Source organism: Budorcas taxicolor, chromosome 2 (assembly GCF_023091745.1).
Source record: "Budorcas taxicolor isolate Tak-1 chromosome 2, Takin1.1, whole genome shotgun sequence".
Classification (NCBI taxonomy): domain Eukaryota; kingdom Metazoa; phylum Chordata; class Mammalia; order Artiodactyla; family Bovidae; genus Budorcas; species Budorcas taxicolor.
Window position 1 is genome coordinate 16758585 of NC_068911.1, and position 14067 is coordinate 16772651.

At 59.1% G+C, this 14067-nt stretch overlaps 3 protein-coding genes across 3 annotated transcripts; 2 read left to right on the top strand and 1 right to left on the bottom strand.

The window, feature by feature from the left end:
- Positions 1-1390: 1390 nt before the first annotated feature.
- CORO1A (coronin 1A) lies at positions 1391-6772 on the top strand. Its single transcript, XM_052661146.1, has 11 exons — positions 1391-1490; positions 3031-3229; positions 4376-4498; positions 4596-4725; positions 4812-4996; positions 5155-5274; positions 5466-5570; positions 5682-5827; positions 5939-5996; positions 6089-6304; positions 6605-6772. Exons 2-11 carry the CDS (start codon positions 3032-3034, stop codon positions 6707-6709), a joined length of 1386 nt encoding a protein of 461 aa, XP_052517106.1. The 5' UTR covers positions 1391-1490; position 3031; the 3' UTR covers positions 6710-6772.
- Positions 6773-9120: 2348 nt separating this feature from the next.
- BOLA2B (bolA family member 2B) lies at positions 9121-10447 on the bottom strand. The gene is given in 4 exon segments (XM_052658036.1): positions 9121-9263; positions 9563-9660; positions 9750-9880; positions 9883-10447. Coding segments are annotated over 4 exon segments (390 nt in total). The 5' UTR covers positions 9944-10447; the 3' UTR covers positions 9121-9163.
- SLX1A (SLX1 homolog A, structure-specific endonuclease subunit) lies at positions 9973-13490 on the top strand. Its single transcript, XM_052658025.1, has 6 exons — positions 9973-10421; positions 10935-10986; positions 11130-11468; positions 12725-12852; positions 13027-13114; positions 13196-13490. The coding sequence occupies exons 1-6, from the start codon at positions 10255-10257 to the stop codon at positions 13223-13225; spliced, it is 804 nt and encodes a 267-aa protein (XP_052513985.1). The 5' UTR covers positions 9973-10254; the 3' UTR covers positions 13226-13490.
- Positions 13491-14067: the final 577 nt, after the last annotated feature.

The following is a 14067-nucleotide window of genomic DNA, read 5'->3' on the forward strand; positions in this document are numbered from 1 at the left end:
TACTCAAATGATGTCTAGAATGCTGCTGCTACTGCTAAGTCACTTCAGTCGTGCCCGACTCTGTGTAACCCCATAGACGGCAGCCCAACAGGCTCCCCCGTCCCTGGGATTCTCCAGGCAAGAACACTGGGGTGGGTTGCCATTTCCTTCTCCAATGCATGAAAGTGAAAAGTAAAAGTGAAGTCGCTCAGTTGTGTCCGACTCTTAGCGACCCACCAGGCTCCTCCGTCCATGGGATTTTCCAGGCAAGAGTACTGGAGTGAGGTGCCATTGCCTTCTCCGTCTAGAATATGTCTGCTCATATCTTGCATCTGTAGTCCTCTGTGTGACCTCACTTTTCCTACATGCCAGGTAATATTATTAAGCACTTGCTACACTTTGGTTGAGGCTACACTTTGAACAGAAGGCTACACTTGCTACACTTTGAACAGAAGGCTTTCTGTTCTCATAACGTCATGAGGTGGGTCAGACATTGTTTCAGATGCAGAAACTGAGGCTGCTGAAGGAGGTTAGGGAATCCATCCAAGGTCACTCAGGAGGTGTGACATCCGGGAGTCAAATGCATAAAGCATCTGATTCTGGAGTGGCCTTTCTTGACCTTCACATGGCAACCTCCGTGACAGAGTCTCTGAACCAAAGGATGGGAATGAACCCCTTCCTCTTGAGTCTCAAGCCCAGGCTCCGGCCTCTGCTTACTTCTTGGAACTGTTATTTGTGCTTCTCCTTCCAGTGGGCTGAGAGCTCTTTGGGGCAGAAACTCTGACTCTTTCACCTCTATAACACCAAATTATGTTATTTGCCCCTGGGAGGCAGGCAGGGCGGGGGTGCTCCTAGGTGAAGACACAGCCAGAGAGGTTAAGTGACCCTCCCAAGGCCACCCATTTGTGCGTGTAGGGGCCTGAGTAGACCCCAGGTCTTCTGGGTGCAGGTGGACACAAGGTTCCCCCTCCTCTTTGCCGCTCCGCCTCCACTTGTTTCCTGACTGGAGGTGGGGCAGAAGGATGGTAACACAGCCTTTGCTAGGGATGGGGGCTATACTAAGGCCCGCTTTGAAGGGACTGATGGGCCATTTTATGGATGCCAGGGAAAGGATGGCGAGTAGGCTGGGGGTGGGCTGGAGAAGGGAAGAAGGAACAGGTTATTTTTGCATTTTTGACATTAAAAAAGTGCAGATTAGATTCTCAGCCACTGGCCAGCAGCATCTGTTTTGGTTTGGAATTGGCAGCTGAGGCGCTGAGCGCCGAGGCGGGAAGGGAGGGGAGGCTGCAGGCTGGTGGGCGAGGCGGCGCCTTGGCGGAGGGAAGGGCTCTCCCCTTTAAGAGCTCCGCCCAAAGGGGCGCTGCCACCCCTGAGGAGGCGGGCGCCGCCGCTTCTCATTCATTGTCTTGACAAGAGCATCCTCCGCGGACGGTCTCAGGCTCCGCCGGCTCCTTCCTCCTCCTCCTCCTCGCCCTCCTCCGTCTGGGGGGTCGCTCATCTCTCAGCCGCAGGTAAGGCTGGAGCCCGGCGACCCGGGCTCGGCATCGCTGCCCTGGGCCACCTGTGGGGTAGGCGAGAGCTTGGCAGAAGCCGGCCATGGGGGTGGACAGACTGTCAGAGCCGCTGGCTCCGAGGTGGAGACGGGGCCCGTCCACGCCCCGCGTGGAGGGACTCGCCTGAGCGTGTGGGTGCGCGTGGGAGGGTCCACCCGTGTGTCCCAGGGCTCCGTGAGCGGGCGAGGGTGAGGGGCCACGCAGCCAAGATGGAGGTGGGGGAGCCCAGGGGTCAGGACACCCGCCGGCCTCTCCCCAGAACGGGAGTCTTTGGGGTGGCGGTGGGGGGCAGGGTGGGGTGAACCCAGTAGCTGCCCTGAGCTTGGAGACAGGAAGGGGTTGAGAGCAAAACAAGAAAAGGCCAAGTTCCCCTTTCCGTGGTTTCCGGGGCCTGGTACCTGTGGTGGGGGAGGAGGCAGGGTGGGGCGATGGCTTCCTGTCTCACAGCCTCCAATTTGGGGCTCCCCTGTTCCCAGACCCAAGCTTCCCTCCCGGACGGGTCCCCTGCCCCCAGCCAGCTCCTCCTCCCACAGGCGCCTCATCCGCTTTCTGGACAGGTGGACCCACAAGCCTCCTCCAGAGTCCCAGGGTGGGTGAGGGTGGCGGGAGCTCCAAGGGAGAAGGGCTAGGCACGAGGGAGGCGGTGGAGGAGAGGCTGTGGGGCCCCCACGCCAAGCTGGCAGGAGATGCTCTGGGGCCCCAGCATGGGGCCTGGAGCCTGGGGAGCCAGAGGCAGGTCCCTTGGCTCTGCTCGCTGTCCACCCAGCCATGGAGGAAAACCGTTCTCGCTGCTCCTCCAAGAAGTGAGCACCAGCTGCTTCCTTCCTGTGGATGGCTTCAGTAGGGTGGAGAAGGCACTTAAGCGCACCTGCTTAAGTGGGGACGAGAAGCTGAGGTGTGAGGAGGAGATGCTGGGACCCGAGCCATCTGCCTGCTTCTGGTGCCCAGAGACCCGCTGGGGAAGCCCTCTGGCCATGGGGGACATGCCGCCCAGGCAAACCCACATGCCACTTCCCTCCGTGTGTCCAGCCTGGACCTGGAGGTGGGGAGGGCCCCTGCCTTTTAGATGGCTCCTCATGTGGGTGTGAGGGTGTGAGGTCTGGACGCTGAGGCTGAGTGCACCCTCCACACTGTTGCCCTGAGGCCCTGGAAGGTGGCCTGTCAGAGAGGATGGGCCCTGGGACTGTCAGCCAGTCCACAGTCAAGTTGGCACTAGGTGCTACCCCTCACCCCAGGCTCTGCTGTGGAGGCTGAGGGTACAGAAGCCAGGCCTGGGACGGGTTGAGACGGTGGGCCTTGCAGGTCAGCCAGGGATGAGGAGGGGTGGGCAAGGCGTGTATAAGGGTAGCTGGATGTCAGTGACAGAGGAGAGCGACAGGGAAGTTAGCTGAGACCATGGCTGCCAGACTGAGGGGTGGGTGTCCTGGGAGAGATGGGGGCCACTGGAAGGTCAGGGTTGACCTGAGGGGAGCAAAGCCTTTCACCCCTGTCTCACCAGGATGAGCCGGCAGGTGGTCCGTTCCAGCAAGTTCCGCCACGTGTTTGGACAGCCGGCCAAGGCCGACCAGTGCTATGAGGATGTGCGCGTCTCACAGAACACCTGGGATAGTGGCTTCTGTGCTGTCAACCCCAAATTCGTGGCCCTGATCTGTGAGGCCAGCGGGGGAGGGGCCTTCCTGGTGCTGCCCCTGGGCAAGGTGAGCCCCTGGAGCCCTGGGGACAAGCCCTCCTCCTAAGGGGGCCTCAGGTCATCTAGTTGGCCCCCTGGGGGTCCTGATGAGGTCTGCGGCTCAGGACAGTGGGCCGCAGTGTTGCCCTCTGCAAAACTGGGTTGAGCCGCCTGAACCTTACACTTCCTCCAGCGCCTCCATGCAGTGCTTGGATGGAGCTGAAGCTCAGGGTTGGGAGTGACACGGGAAGTGTCAAATAGCAAGTCCTGCAGACCCAGGGTTAGCCCTCCCAAGTCTCAACCTGGAGCTTTCTCCTGCAGAGAGGCCTGGGATGGGGTCTGGGTGGGCCCAGCAGTGCTCTTAGGGTTTGGAGGGACCTCTCTGAGCCCCTGGGAACCCAGCGAGCTCAGTGGCTCCCAGCTCACAGGCAGGGATGAGGTAAGAGACCCTCTTCCCCTCGCCAACCCTGGCCTCCCTCAAATCCTGCCCTCCCTGCTGTCTGCGGACCCCCTCCCCCGCCCCAGCACACTCCCGTGCTCTTGGGGGGTGAGACAGGAAGGGGAGATGGGCCCTCGGTTGTTACCTTAAAAGGGCTGATGGAAACATAGAGAAGAGGAAGTGGTTGTCAGAGTAAGAGCTGGGCCCCGCGCTTCACACAGGAAACCGTGCTGTAGCAGCGGTCCCCGGAAGCAGCCATTTCAAACCCGTTATAACAGACTTCCCCATCCTTGTCCTTTTGGGGGGACCTGTCCCCACAGCCCCATCATTCACACACACTTCCCTGGGGAACCCCAGCCCTGATACAACCACACCCTCAGCCTGAATCACGCCGGGGTCCTTGGCCTGTTGTGCCATGGAAGAATCTGGGGTGGGGGAGAGGGTGGGGGTACCAGGCCCCGGCTGAGATGGAGCTGGCAGGAACTTGGCCAGGGTCTGACAGAGGGGCAGGACCAAGCCCGCATGTCCATCCTGCGCTACCTGTGGCCAGCCTTCTGAGTTGCCCAGACAGCTCTGAGATGGGCAGAGCCCCAAACCCTCCCACCCTAGGCCCCTCTCTGCCTTCCAGGGACCCCACACCTTTCCCCTCTGTGCCTCTCTGAAGGGGCGTGGGGAGGTGGGATTGGGTTTGGCGGGCCAGAGCACCTCCCTCAGAGGCCCCGCTGTGTCCTCCAGACCGGCCGTGTAGACAAGAATGTGCCTATGGTCTGTGGCCACACGGCCCCGGTGCTGGACATCGCCTGGTGCCCGCACAATGATAACGTCATTGCCAGTGGCTCCGAGGACTGCTCCGTCATGGTGAGTATGGGGGGCACCCAGGGGCCAGGAGGGGGCTCAGGCACTGGAGCTGATGTTGGGCACCGCCAAGACTCACTTGCTCGCCACTTCTCTGCAGGTGTGGGAGATCCCCGACGGGGGCCTGACGCTGCCCCTGCGGGAGCCTGTCGTCACCCTGGAGGGCCACACCAAGCGCGTGGGCATTGTGGCCTGGCACCCCACCGCCCAGAACGTGCTGCTCAGTGCAGGTGCCAAGGGCGGGACGCAGGGAGGGCTGGTTGCCTGACAGTCAGGGGGGAGGCTCCTGGCTTCTGACACTGGGGACATCGCCCAGGTTGTGACAATGTGATCCTGGTGTGGGACGTGGGCACGGGGGCGGCCGTGCTGACGCTGGGCTCCGACGTGCACCCGGACACCATCTACAGTGTGGACTGGAGCCGAGATGGTGCCCTCATCTGTACCTCCTGCCGAGACAAGCGAGTCCGCATCATTGAGCCCCGAAAAGGCACCATAGTAGCTGTGAGTTGCCTTGACCTTTAACCCTAGGAGCATAACCCCCCACCCCCCCCACCCCCAATGAGGCCCCCTTAGATGTTGCCCTCTCCAGCTCCCAGCTGGGGCCTGGCCCTTAGAGGGTGTGTGCGGATGCCTGACCGGTCCCCTCCCTTTCCTTCCAGGAGAAAGATCGTCCCCATGAGGGGACTCGGCCCGTGCGTGCCGTGTTTGTATCCGATGGAAAGATCCTGACCACGGGCTTCAGCCGCATGAGCGAGCGGCAGGTGGCACTGTGGGACACGGTGAGTGCTGGGCAGGGACCTGGTTTAGTCCCCCCTGCCCTGCCATGTGCCTGGCTGGAAGGGCAAGGCCTGTTTGCCCACCGTGAGATGGGGGTTTCTGCTGGTTGGCCTCTCAGCCCCCGGCCCCACTCCCCCAGGGGTGGAGGCCTGCCATGGCCCAGCTCATGGTTGTCCCCTGCCCATCTCTACAGAAGCACCTGGAGGAGCCACTATCCCTGCAGGAACTGGACACAAGCAGTGGTGTCCTGCTGCCCTTCTTCGACCCTGACACCAACATCGTCTACCTCTGTGGCAAGGTGGCCCCACGGGCAGGGAGTTGGGGGGGCGAGGTGGGCAGGGGGACTTAGAAAGGACCACAGCTGGAGGCATCCGCTGGTATTGACCCTCCCATGACCTACCGCCTGCAGGGGGACAGCTCTATCCGGTACTTCGAGATCACCTCTGAGGCCCCGTTCCTGCACTATCTCTCCATGTTCAGTTCCAAGGAGTCCCAGCGTGGAATGGGCTACATGCCCAAACGTGGTCTGGAAGTGAACAAGTGTGAGATTGCCAGGTGACTGCCCCTGCCCCTGACCTGAGTACGCTCCTTGGGCAGCACTGACCCCCATGCTGACCTTTAGTCCCAGCCCTGCTGTGGACACTGCTCACCTTCCTGTTTCCACAGATTCTACAAGCTGCACGAGCGGAAGTGTGAACCCATTGCCATGACGGTGCCTAGAAAGGTGATGCTCCCAGGTCCCTCCTCAGGCTCTGAGTGGTCGGGTGGTGGTGTGGCCTGAGCACTCTCTTAACCAGTCCTGGCCTTGCCCCACAGTCGGACCTGTTCCAGGAAGACCTGTACCCGCCCACTGCAGGGCCTGATGCTGCCCTCACGGCTGAGGAGTGGCTGGGGGGTCGGGATGCTGGGCCCCTCCTCATCTCCCTCAAAGATGGCTACGTGCCCCCCAAGAGCCGGGAACTGAGGGTCAACCGGGGCCTGGACACTGGGCGCAAGAGGACGGCACCTGAGGCCAGTGGTGCTCCCAGCTCGGTGAGAGGCAGATGGGACCCCGGGAACCAGGGCAGGAAGGTGGGGTAGGGCAGGAGTGCTACTGATGTGGTCACTGACCCATGGAAAGAGGCTGGCATTTGGGGGCAGCCACATACACAATACTGGGGATCCTTTGGGGGCTGGGAGTGGATAACACTGAGGCCTCAGAAAACAGGTTCCAGGCTTATAGGCCTGCAGTTCTCTGGATGAGAGGCAAAGGGGCCCAAGCTCCGGGGGCTCGTGGGAGGAGGCCTAGTGGCCCAGGAGGGCCTGGGGCTAATGCTGCTTGGGGTCCCCCAGGATGCCATATCCCGGCTGGAGGAGGAGATGAGGAAGCTCCAGGCCACGGTGCAGGAGCTGCAGAAGCGCTTGGATAGGCTGGAGGAGACAGTCCAGGCCAAGTAGAGGACCATCAGCTGGGGCCGATGGCCTCACCTCCCTTCCTTCCACTCCCACTCCTCAGGCCACAATGGCAGATAAGAAAATAATAATAAAATGGCTTTATTTTCTGGTACGTCGCAGACTCTGATGACTAGTCAAGGGGATGCTGGGTATGCTGAACTGACCTGCCTTATGCTTCCCTCTCCATAGCCTTGATGAGCCTGACCCCTGGCAGGGGCTGGAGAGATGCCTCTAGATGACCCTAGACCAGTGGTCCCTGAGCTTTTTGGCACCAGGGACTGATTTCATGGATGACAATTTTCCCACAGATCAGGGAGGTGAGGGTGGGCTGGGGGATGGTTCAGGCATGATTCAAGTGCGTTCCATTTAGTGTGCACTTTATTTCTATTATTATTACATCAGCTCCATCCCAGATCATCAGGCATTAGATCCCAGGGCCTGGGAACCCTCGCCCTTGGCAGATGGGAGCAGGCCTTTGCGGGGCTGGGGGGAGCCACCCTGTGCTGACATGGGTGGGGAGCCTGCCCCGTTTCCCAGCTGGTAGGTCTGAGCTGCTCAGGGCTCCAGCCTGGATGGAGCCTCAGTCATTCTCATGTTTACTTCCTAGTCTGCCTTTGCTAGTCAAGCACAACATCAGCTGTCCTGACCCTGCTGCTTGTGGGGGAAATGAAGCAACCAGCGCTTACATGACAGCTGTCAAGCTGGAGGCCCAAGGGATCAAAATAAGGGGTTCTTTGTAGGGAGGAAGCTTAGAACCAAAATAGTGGGCCCGACCTTAGTTTACAAGTGAGGAAACTGAGGGGCAGAGCAGGAGAGGGCAGATTCTGAGTCACGACACAGTCTTCTCATCCAGTTCAGAGCCTTTCCTGCCCTGTGCAGCTGCCGCTTGAGCCGTGTCGGTGGCTTCTGCCTGGGCCTGGCCTCTTTAAGAGGGACCTGTACTGGCAAGGAGTGGGGAGGGGGTTGGGGGAAGGGGGGTTGGAAGTAGGTTTTTGACGGCCAACTTCGCAGGTGATTCCCTGAGCTGGGACACAGGGCTATTGAGGATGGGTGTCCTGGCCACAGCAGGGCTTCGTTCATCCGTGCAGGAACCAGCAAGGAGGAAATGTCCCATGTGAACCCCTACTCCCCTTGGGCTTGTCATACAAATGCCCCTGTCTGCCCACTTGAGCCTCAATCTCTATGTAAGCCATGTGACCCTGGGCAAGTCCCTTTTCTCCAGGCCTCTGTTGCTCATCTATATAAAGGGGAGGGGTTCTGCCACAGCTCTGTGAACATGGAGGGGTGGGGGTGGATCCAGTCAGGGGTGTGGCATAGAGAGAAGCAGACCATCTGGAGCTGGAGCCTGAGCCTAGCCCCCCCAACCCCCACCCTACCAACACACACACACACACACACACAATGCGATGTTGGGCCCTCCCAGTGAAGCAGACTTGTGAGTAGTTGCTAGTTCTTGTGGTCCAGGGAAACTGAAAAAAAAAAAAAAGCTCAGGAAAGGATCCCTGGAACTCAGAAAGGTTAGCCCCTACTCACCATGACTCCTAGCTCCCTCTGAGGAGCTAGAGAAACAAGAGAGAGAGGTGGTGGGGTGTGTGTGTGTGAGAGACAGTAATTTAGGGGCCAAGAAACTGGCCTTGAAAACAGAGGAACAGGGTGGGTGGGATGGTTGAAACCCGCAATTTCTCTCCCCCAAAGAGCCCTGGCCCCAATTAGGACACTTGCTATTCCTCTTGGGTCTTGAGACCTTGTCTGTGTAAGGCCTAGGCAACCCTGTCACCCGTGTTGACACCAGGGCATCACCTGCCCCAATTGTGTGGCTCTGGTGACCTTATTTTCCTGCTGTAACCCTACCCCTATGCCCAGCCCACCTCTCCATTCCAGAAAAACCTCACCCCGGGGACAGCTGTGGCCACATCAAGCCCAGGACCAAAGGGTCACTGGACCTTCTCCAGGGGCCAGAAAACACCAGAATTCCAGGTGCTGGGAAGCCCCTGCTGGAGGACCAGGTTCCTGAGGCTGTGGAGGACTTGTAGGGGGTGTGTGGAATCCTCTATCATGCTTTGACATTGGGGTGATATACTGGGAAGAAGAGGTTTGCAAGTTGCCCAGGGTCCTGAAACCTTGAGCACTTCCTCATCTGTGTATTTTGAAAGAGGACTGAACAGAACGCCCAGAAATGGTCAAAGAATCAGGGGTTGGGTGAGTATTGGAAGTACCCAAGGAGTCCAGGAAGGCCCACCCCGGAAGGGACTTTAAAGACAGACGTTTCACTTTATAAGTGGGGACACAGAGGCCTATGTGTGGAGAGGAACTTGCCCAAAGTAAAACAATGGAGAGTGGAGGGCAGGGAGAAGCCAGGCCCTAGCCCCAGCCTCTGCACACCTCCCAAACACACAACACGCTGACACAGGAGCTGGCCCTGATCCATAATTTAATGCGTGTGCAGGTCCGGGTCCCTTATTTCTGCTGCTCACGGGCCCACTGCTCTGGGGTCAGGGTTTTCTGCTCAAAAGCGTGAATGTGCAGGAGCTCTTCTGCTAGGCAAGTGTTCACAAGCCTGGGAGAGAGATGGGGTTAGAAATGGGGCAGGCTGGCGCCTGGGTCGCAGTCCCTGAAGCTAGGGTCTGCCGGGAGACTGGAGGGGTCCCCCAGGTTGTAGTCCCCGGGACCTGGGAACAAGAGAGGTAGAGGGCTTAAGTCTCAATATTTGATGCTGGGGCCACGAAGGCGGGATCTCTGGGGTGGTAGTCTGTGGTGGGGCCGCATGGATTGGGAGTGAGAGTTAAGGTTTCAGGAAGCGGCCCGGGATGTGGTCCCAGAGCTGGGGCCGCGCTGAAGGTGTTCCCGGAATCTCACCGGTGTCTCTGAAGCAGCGGTTTCCCCTCGAACTTGGCCGACACCACGAGGACTCGGAAGCTGGACGCGCAACGGTTGGGAGTCGTGTCCTCCACTTCCTACGGGGCAGAATGGCGTGGATGGTGCCAAGTCCGCCCCCCAGAAGCCCTGTTCCCCTCGTTGGACGAGCCCAGGCCGCTCAACTCACCACGTGCTCCGCTTCCAGGCCCCGCTGCAGCTTCTCCCGGAGGTACTCGGCACTGAGTTCCATTGTGGCAGCCCAGCGAGGGCGGCAGCCCACCGGGGATGGAACCCCAGCTCTGACCCCAGCCACACCGCTTCCGCCCTTACTGGCACCACTTCCGCTGAGGCATCTACTTCCGCCCTTACTAAGACGTCCATAAACTCAGCACTTCCGCCCTATCCCAAGCCCAGTTTTCCAACTGCCTTCGGTTTCCTCTCCTGTCAGAGTCTGCATGGGGCTCCAGCGGACTCTAATCGGTACCCGCCGCCTGAACAGCAACCCGGGTTCTGTGCGCTGGTTTGGACACCCTAGCTCGAACTAGGAGAGGATGCACGAGTTTGCATTGCTGTGACTTCTAGGGTACCTCGGGATAGCTCCCAGGCGCTTTCTCTGAGACAAGCATCTTGCGGCCCTGGCAGCCCAGCCCTCCTCGGGTCACAAGCCACAACAATCGACCCCCAAATTGGCGATGGGCCCCGGATGCTTCTTCGGCGTCTACCTGCTCTACTGTCTGAACCCTCGGCACCGGGGCCGCGTCTACGTGGGGTTCACCGTCAACCCTGCTCGTCGGGTGCAGCAGCACAACGGGGGCCGCAAAAAAGGCGGAGCCTGGCGGACCAGTGGGCGCGGGCCGTGGTAAGAAAAGGCGGGTCACTGTGAGGAGGAGGACTTCAAGGAGAAGGCGGGGGCCGGCGAGGGAGAGGCCGGCTGAGAGGGGTGGAGCCAAGCCTGTGGCAGTGGGCGGGGCCCGCGAGGGGGCAGGGCCGGGGGCGGGAGTAACGGGGGCGGGCCTATCGCCGCAGAGGAGGAGCCCTGTTTGGGTCTGGGTCTCAGAAGACGGGGTTGGGTGGGAAGGGGACTGATCTAGGTTTGGTCAGTGACAGGCAGTTTGGTGAACAAGACTGGGTTGGAATAGAGAAAGCCTGGAAGGGAGAGGAACTGAGGAGGGCTGTTAAGCACCTGTGACTAGAGGTGGGGCCTGAGGTTAGCAGGTGCGAGGCGCTGGCTATATCACCACGAAGGGGGCAGGGCCTCGTGGGCTAGGGGTGAAGCCGATGTGACTCCACTCTCCGGTAGGCCAGGGGATTCGGTTTGACACGGAGTGGGGCGGGGGGCTCACGGGTCGCGTGCCCTCCTTCTCTTCCCTAGGGAGATGGTGCTCATCGTACACGGCTTCCCCTCTGCAGTGGCCGCCCTTAGGGTAAAAAGGAGTTGGGGTCAGCGGGAGGACCAGGGCTGGGGCTCAGGGCCCTCCCCGGGGTGCCCCCTTCCCCAGGCGACCCCCTCCCCCCCGTGGACCCCTTCCTCAGCTGATCCTGAAGCTCTGTACCCCCTCGCCTGCAGTTCGAGTGGGCCTGGCAACACCCACAGGCCTCGCGCCGCTTGACGCACGTGGGTCGGCGCCTGCGCGGAGAAGCCACCTTCGCCTTCCACCTGCGCGTCCTGGCGCACATGCTGCGCGCGCCGCCCTGGGCGCGCCTTCCGCTCACCCTGCGCTGGCTGCGCGCTGACTTCCGCCAGGACCTCTGCCCACCGCCGCCACCTCACATGCCACTGGCCTTCGGGCCTCCGCCGCCCCGGGCCCCAGCCCCGAGGAGTCAAGCAGGTCCTTCCGACGACACGGGATGCAAGCCGCAGCAAGACGTCAACGCGCGCTGCACCCTGTGCGCACGCGCGCTCCAGGTAAGATGGGTCAGGGCAGTTTACGGTTCAGAGGACTTAGGATCAAATGACAGGGCCGTCCACTGACACCTTTTGGGCACTCTACCCCCATCTCTATCCTTTTTTTTTTTTTTTTTTTTTGCTTTTGTCTGCCCTCGGTCTTCTTTTCTGTCCATGGGCTTTCTCTAGTTGCTCAGAGCGGGGGCTAATCTCTGCTTGCCGCCCGGGCTTCTCATTGCCATGGCTTCTCTTGTAGAGCACAAGTTCGGGCTCCCCAGGTGTGTGGGATTTTCCAGACGAGCGATCGAACCTGTGTCCCCTGCTCTAGCAGGCGGGTTCTTAACTACTGGACCACCTGGGAAGTCTGCTCCCGTTTCTACAATGGGAATAGTGCTTGCAGCTATTCCTCAAGGCCAGGGCCTCCTCAGGGCCTTTGCCCTTCCCCTTGAACTGGAAGATTCTTCCCTAGACCCTCCATCTTAAGAAAATGCCACCTCTCCTCCGGTCAACTCTTGCTTGGCTCTCCATCTAAAATTGCCTCTCTTTCTTGTACATCTCCCTGGCTTCCTTTAACGCCTGTTATTGTCTGACATATTGTATATTTTATTTACCTTATTATCAGTCTTTCCCACCCCCACCCCCATATTAAACTCCACAGGGGCATTTAGTTCCTTTTCACTACTGTAGAACAGGGTCTGGTGCAGAGCAAGTGGCCAATAAATATTTAATATATTAACTGAGATGATGTGTCTGGCTTCTACTGAGCTCTCAGTAAATGTAAGTTGAATTCTTGCCATTCAAGGACTAAGTGACCTGTCTGAGATCTCTCAACCTGTAAGGAACTCTAGGTCTGGCTGCCCTAGCCATGCTGTTACATAATCACTGCTAGCACTCAGAGAAAACTGGCCAGCTTAGTCCCTGTGGACCAGTATTTTAGCCTCTCAGTGCCTCAGTTTCCTTATCTATGTGCTGTGTTTAGTTGCTCAGCGTGTCCGACTCTTTGCGACCCTGTGGACTGTAGCCCGCCAGGCTCCTCCGTCCATGGGGATTCTCCAGGCGAGACTACTGGAGTGGGCTGCCATGCCCTCCTCCAGGGGATCTTCCCAACCCAGGGATCAAACCCACATTGCAGGTGGATTCTTTTGCATAAATGCAAATAATAGTGGCACATGCCTCATAAGGTTTTTTATGTCAAGCCCTTGGAACAGTGTGTGGTCCGTTGTTAGCTACATGATTACTCCCCGTTCTCTCTCTTACCTGCCTGCCACCTCCTGCAGGATGAAGACAGCCCCCTATGTTGCCCGCACCCTGGCTGCTCCCTAAGGGCCCATGTGATCTGCCTGGCAGAGGAGTTCCTGCAGGAGGAACCAGGGCAGCTTCTGCCTCTAGAGGGCGCATGCCCTGGGTGAGTCTCACATCCCTGCTCCAGGCTGGTTTAACTCGAGGGAGCTGGGAAGGGGGTGCCCATTGCCCAAGTCCAGGCCTGGGGTAGCCAAGGCCTTCTCTTGGCACCCAGGTCCTGGCCTGGAGGAGGCTTGTGATCGTGACTCTGTTTCCTATCAACCGTACCCCCTGGTAGCTGTAAGAACTCGCTGCTGTGGGGAGACCTGATCTGGCTGTGCCGGATGGGCACTGAGGAGGACGAGGAGGACTCAGAATTAGAAGAGGTAAGAGGTGGCTTGGACCCCAGCCTTTCTACCCCACCCTGTCTCCTGGGCTGCCTTTCACCAACCCTCTTGTCTCCACAGGAGCACTGGACTGACATGCTCAAGACCTGATTCCCAGCATCCTCAGCCTCTACCCACTCCTTTCCGTTGCCACCCTCTGTGGCTCTGGCCAGTTTTTACTTGAATACAATAAAAAGTCTGAGTTCAGGGTACCTGCTGGTGTTTGCCAGGGGTGGGGAGCATGGGTAGGAGGCAGAGACCCTGCTGGTAACTGGGGCCTGAAGAGGATAAGGGAGCGGGGAGGGGCTGCTAGCCGCAGCATGGACCAGCCTCTGAAGTCATACTGTCCTTTGAGGGCTTAGGAGACTCACTCAGAGCCCACTCAGCTCCAGTGCCCAGCTTGACTCTGGTGGTGCTGGTGGTTTAGTCGCTAAGTTGTATCTGACTCTTGCAACCCCATGGACTGTAGACCGCCAGGCTCCTCTGTCCATCACTTTTCCCAGGCAAGAATATTGGAGTGGATTGCCATTTCCTTCTCCAGGGGGTCTTCCCGACCCAGGGATTGAATCTGGTTCTCCTGCATTGCAGGTGGGTTCTTTACTGTCTGAGCCAGCAGGGAAGACTCTGGACTTTAATCAAAAGAGTAAGAACAAAGGCCAAGGAGGAGAGGAGGGTGCTCTCCCCCAACGGGGTCCTGTGACTCTCGAAGCCCCAACTCCTTGTCTCTGTCTGCAGAGCCTCGTTCAAACCCAGAGAAAGAAAAGCACCTTCTGGGGGCTGTTGTTTTACCAACCATAAATGAGGCTCCACGCTGTCCTTGGAGCTCCCTATGGGAGTCGTGGAGCAGGGGCACACTCTCAGCGTTATTTGACGCAAGTGTTCTGGCTCTTTCCTATCCTATGCTGCCTCAAAAAGAGCTTGCCTTGCGTGGCTCCACCCCAAACCCCGTCACC

What these genes read in the sequence shown, in the direction of transcription:
- CORO1A (XM_052661146.1), top strand. Translation starts at nt 3,032, where the DNA reads ATGAGCCGGCAGGTGGTCCGTTCCAGCAAGTTCCGCCACGTGTTTGGA. An exon ending in GAACGTGCTGCTCAGTGCAG is followed by an intron (nt 4,726 to 4,811) that starts GTGCCAAGGGCG and finishes GACATCGCCCAG; the next exon opens with GTTGTGACAATGTGATCCTG. An exon ending in CCATGACGGTGCCTAGAAAG is followed by an intron (nt 5,997 to 6,088) that starts GTGATGCTCCCA and finishes CTTGCCCCACAG; the next exon opens with TCGGACCTGTTCCAGGAAGA.
- SLX1A (XM_052658025.1), top strand. Translation starts at nt 10,255, where the DNA reads ATGGGCCCCGGATGCTTCTTCGGCGTCTACCTGCTCTACTGTCTGAAC. An exon ending in TGTGCGCACGCGCGCTCCAG is followed by an intron (nt 11,469 to 12,724) that starts GTAAGATGGGTC and finishes CACCTCCTGCAG; the next exon opens with GATGAAGACAGCCCCCTATG. An exon ending in AGGACTCAGAATTAGAAGAG is followed by an intron (nt 13,115 to 13,195) that starts GTAAGAGGTGGC and finishes TTGTCTCCACAG; the next exon opens with GAGCACTGGACTGACATGCT.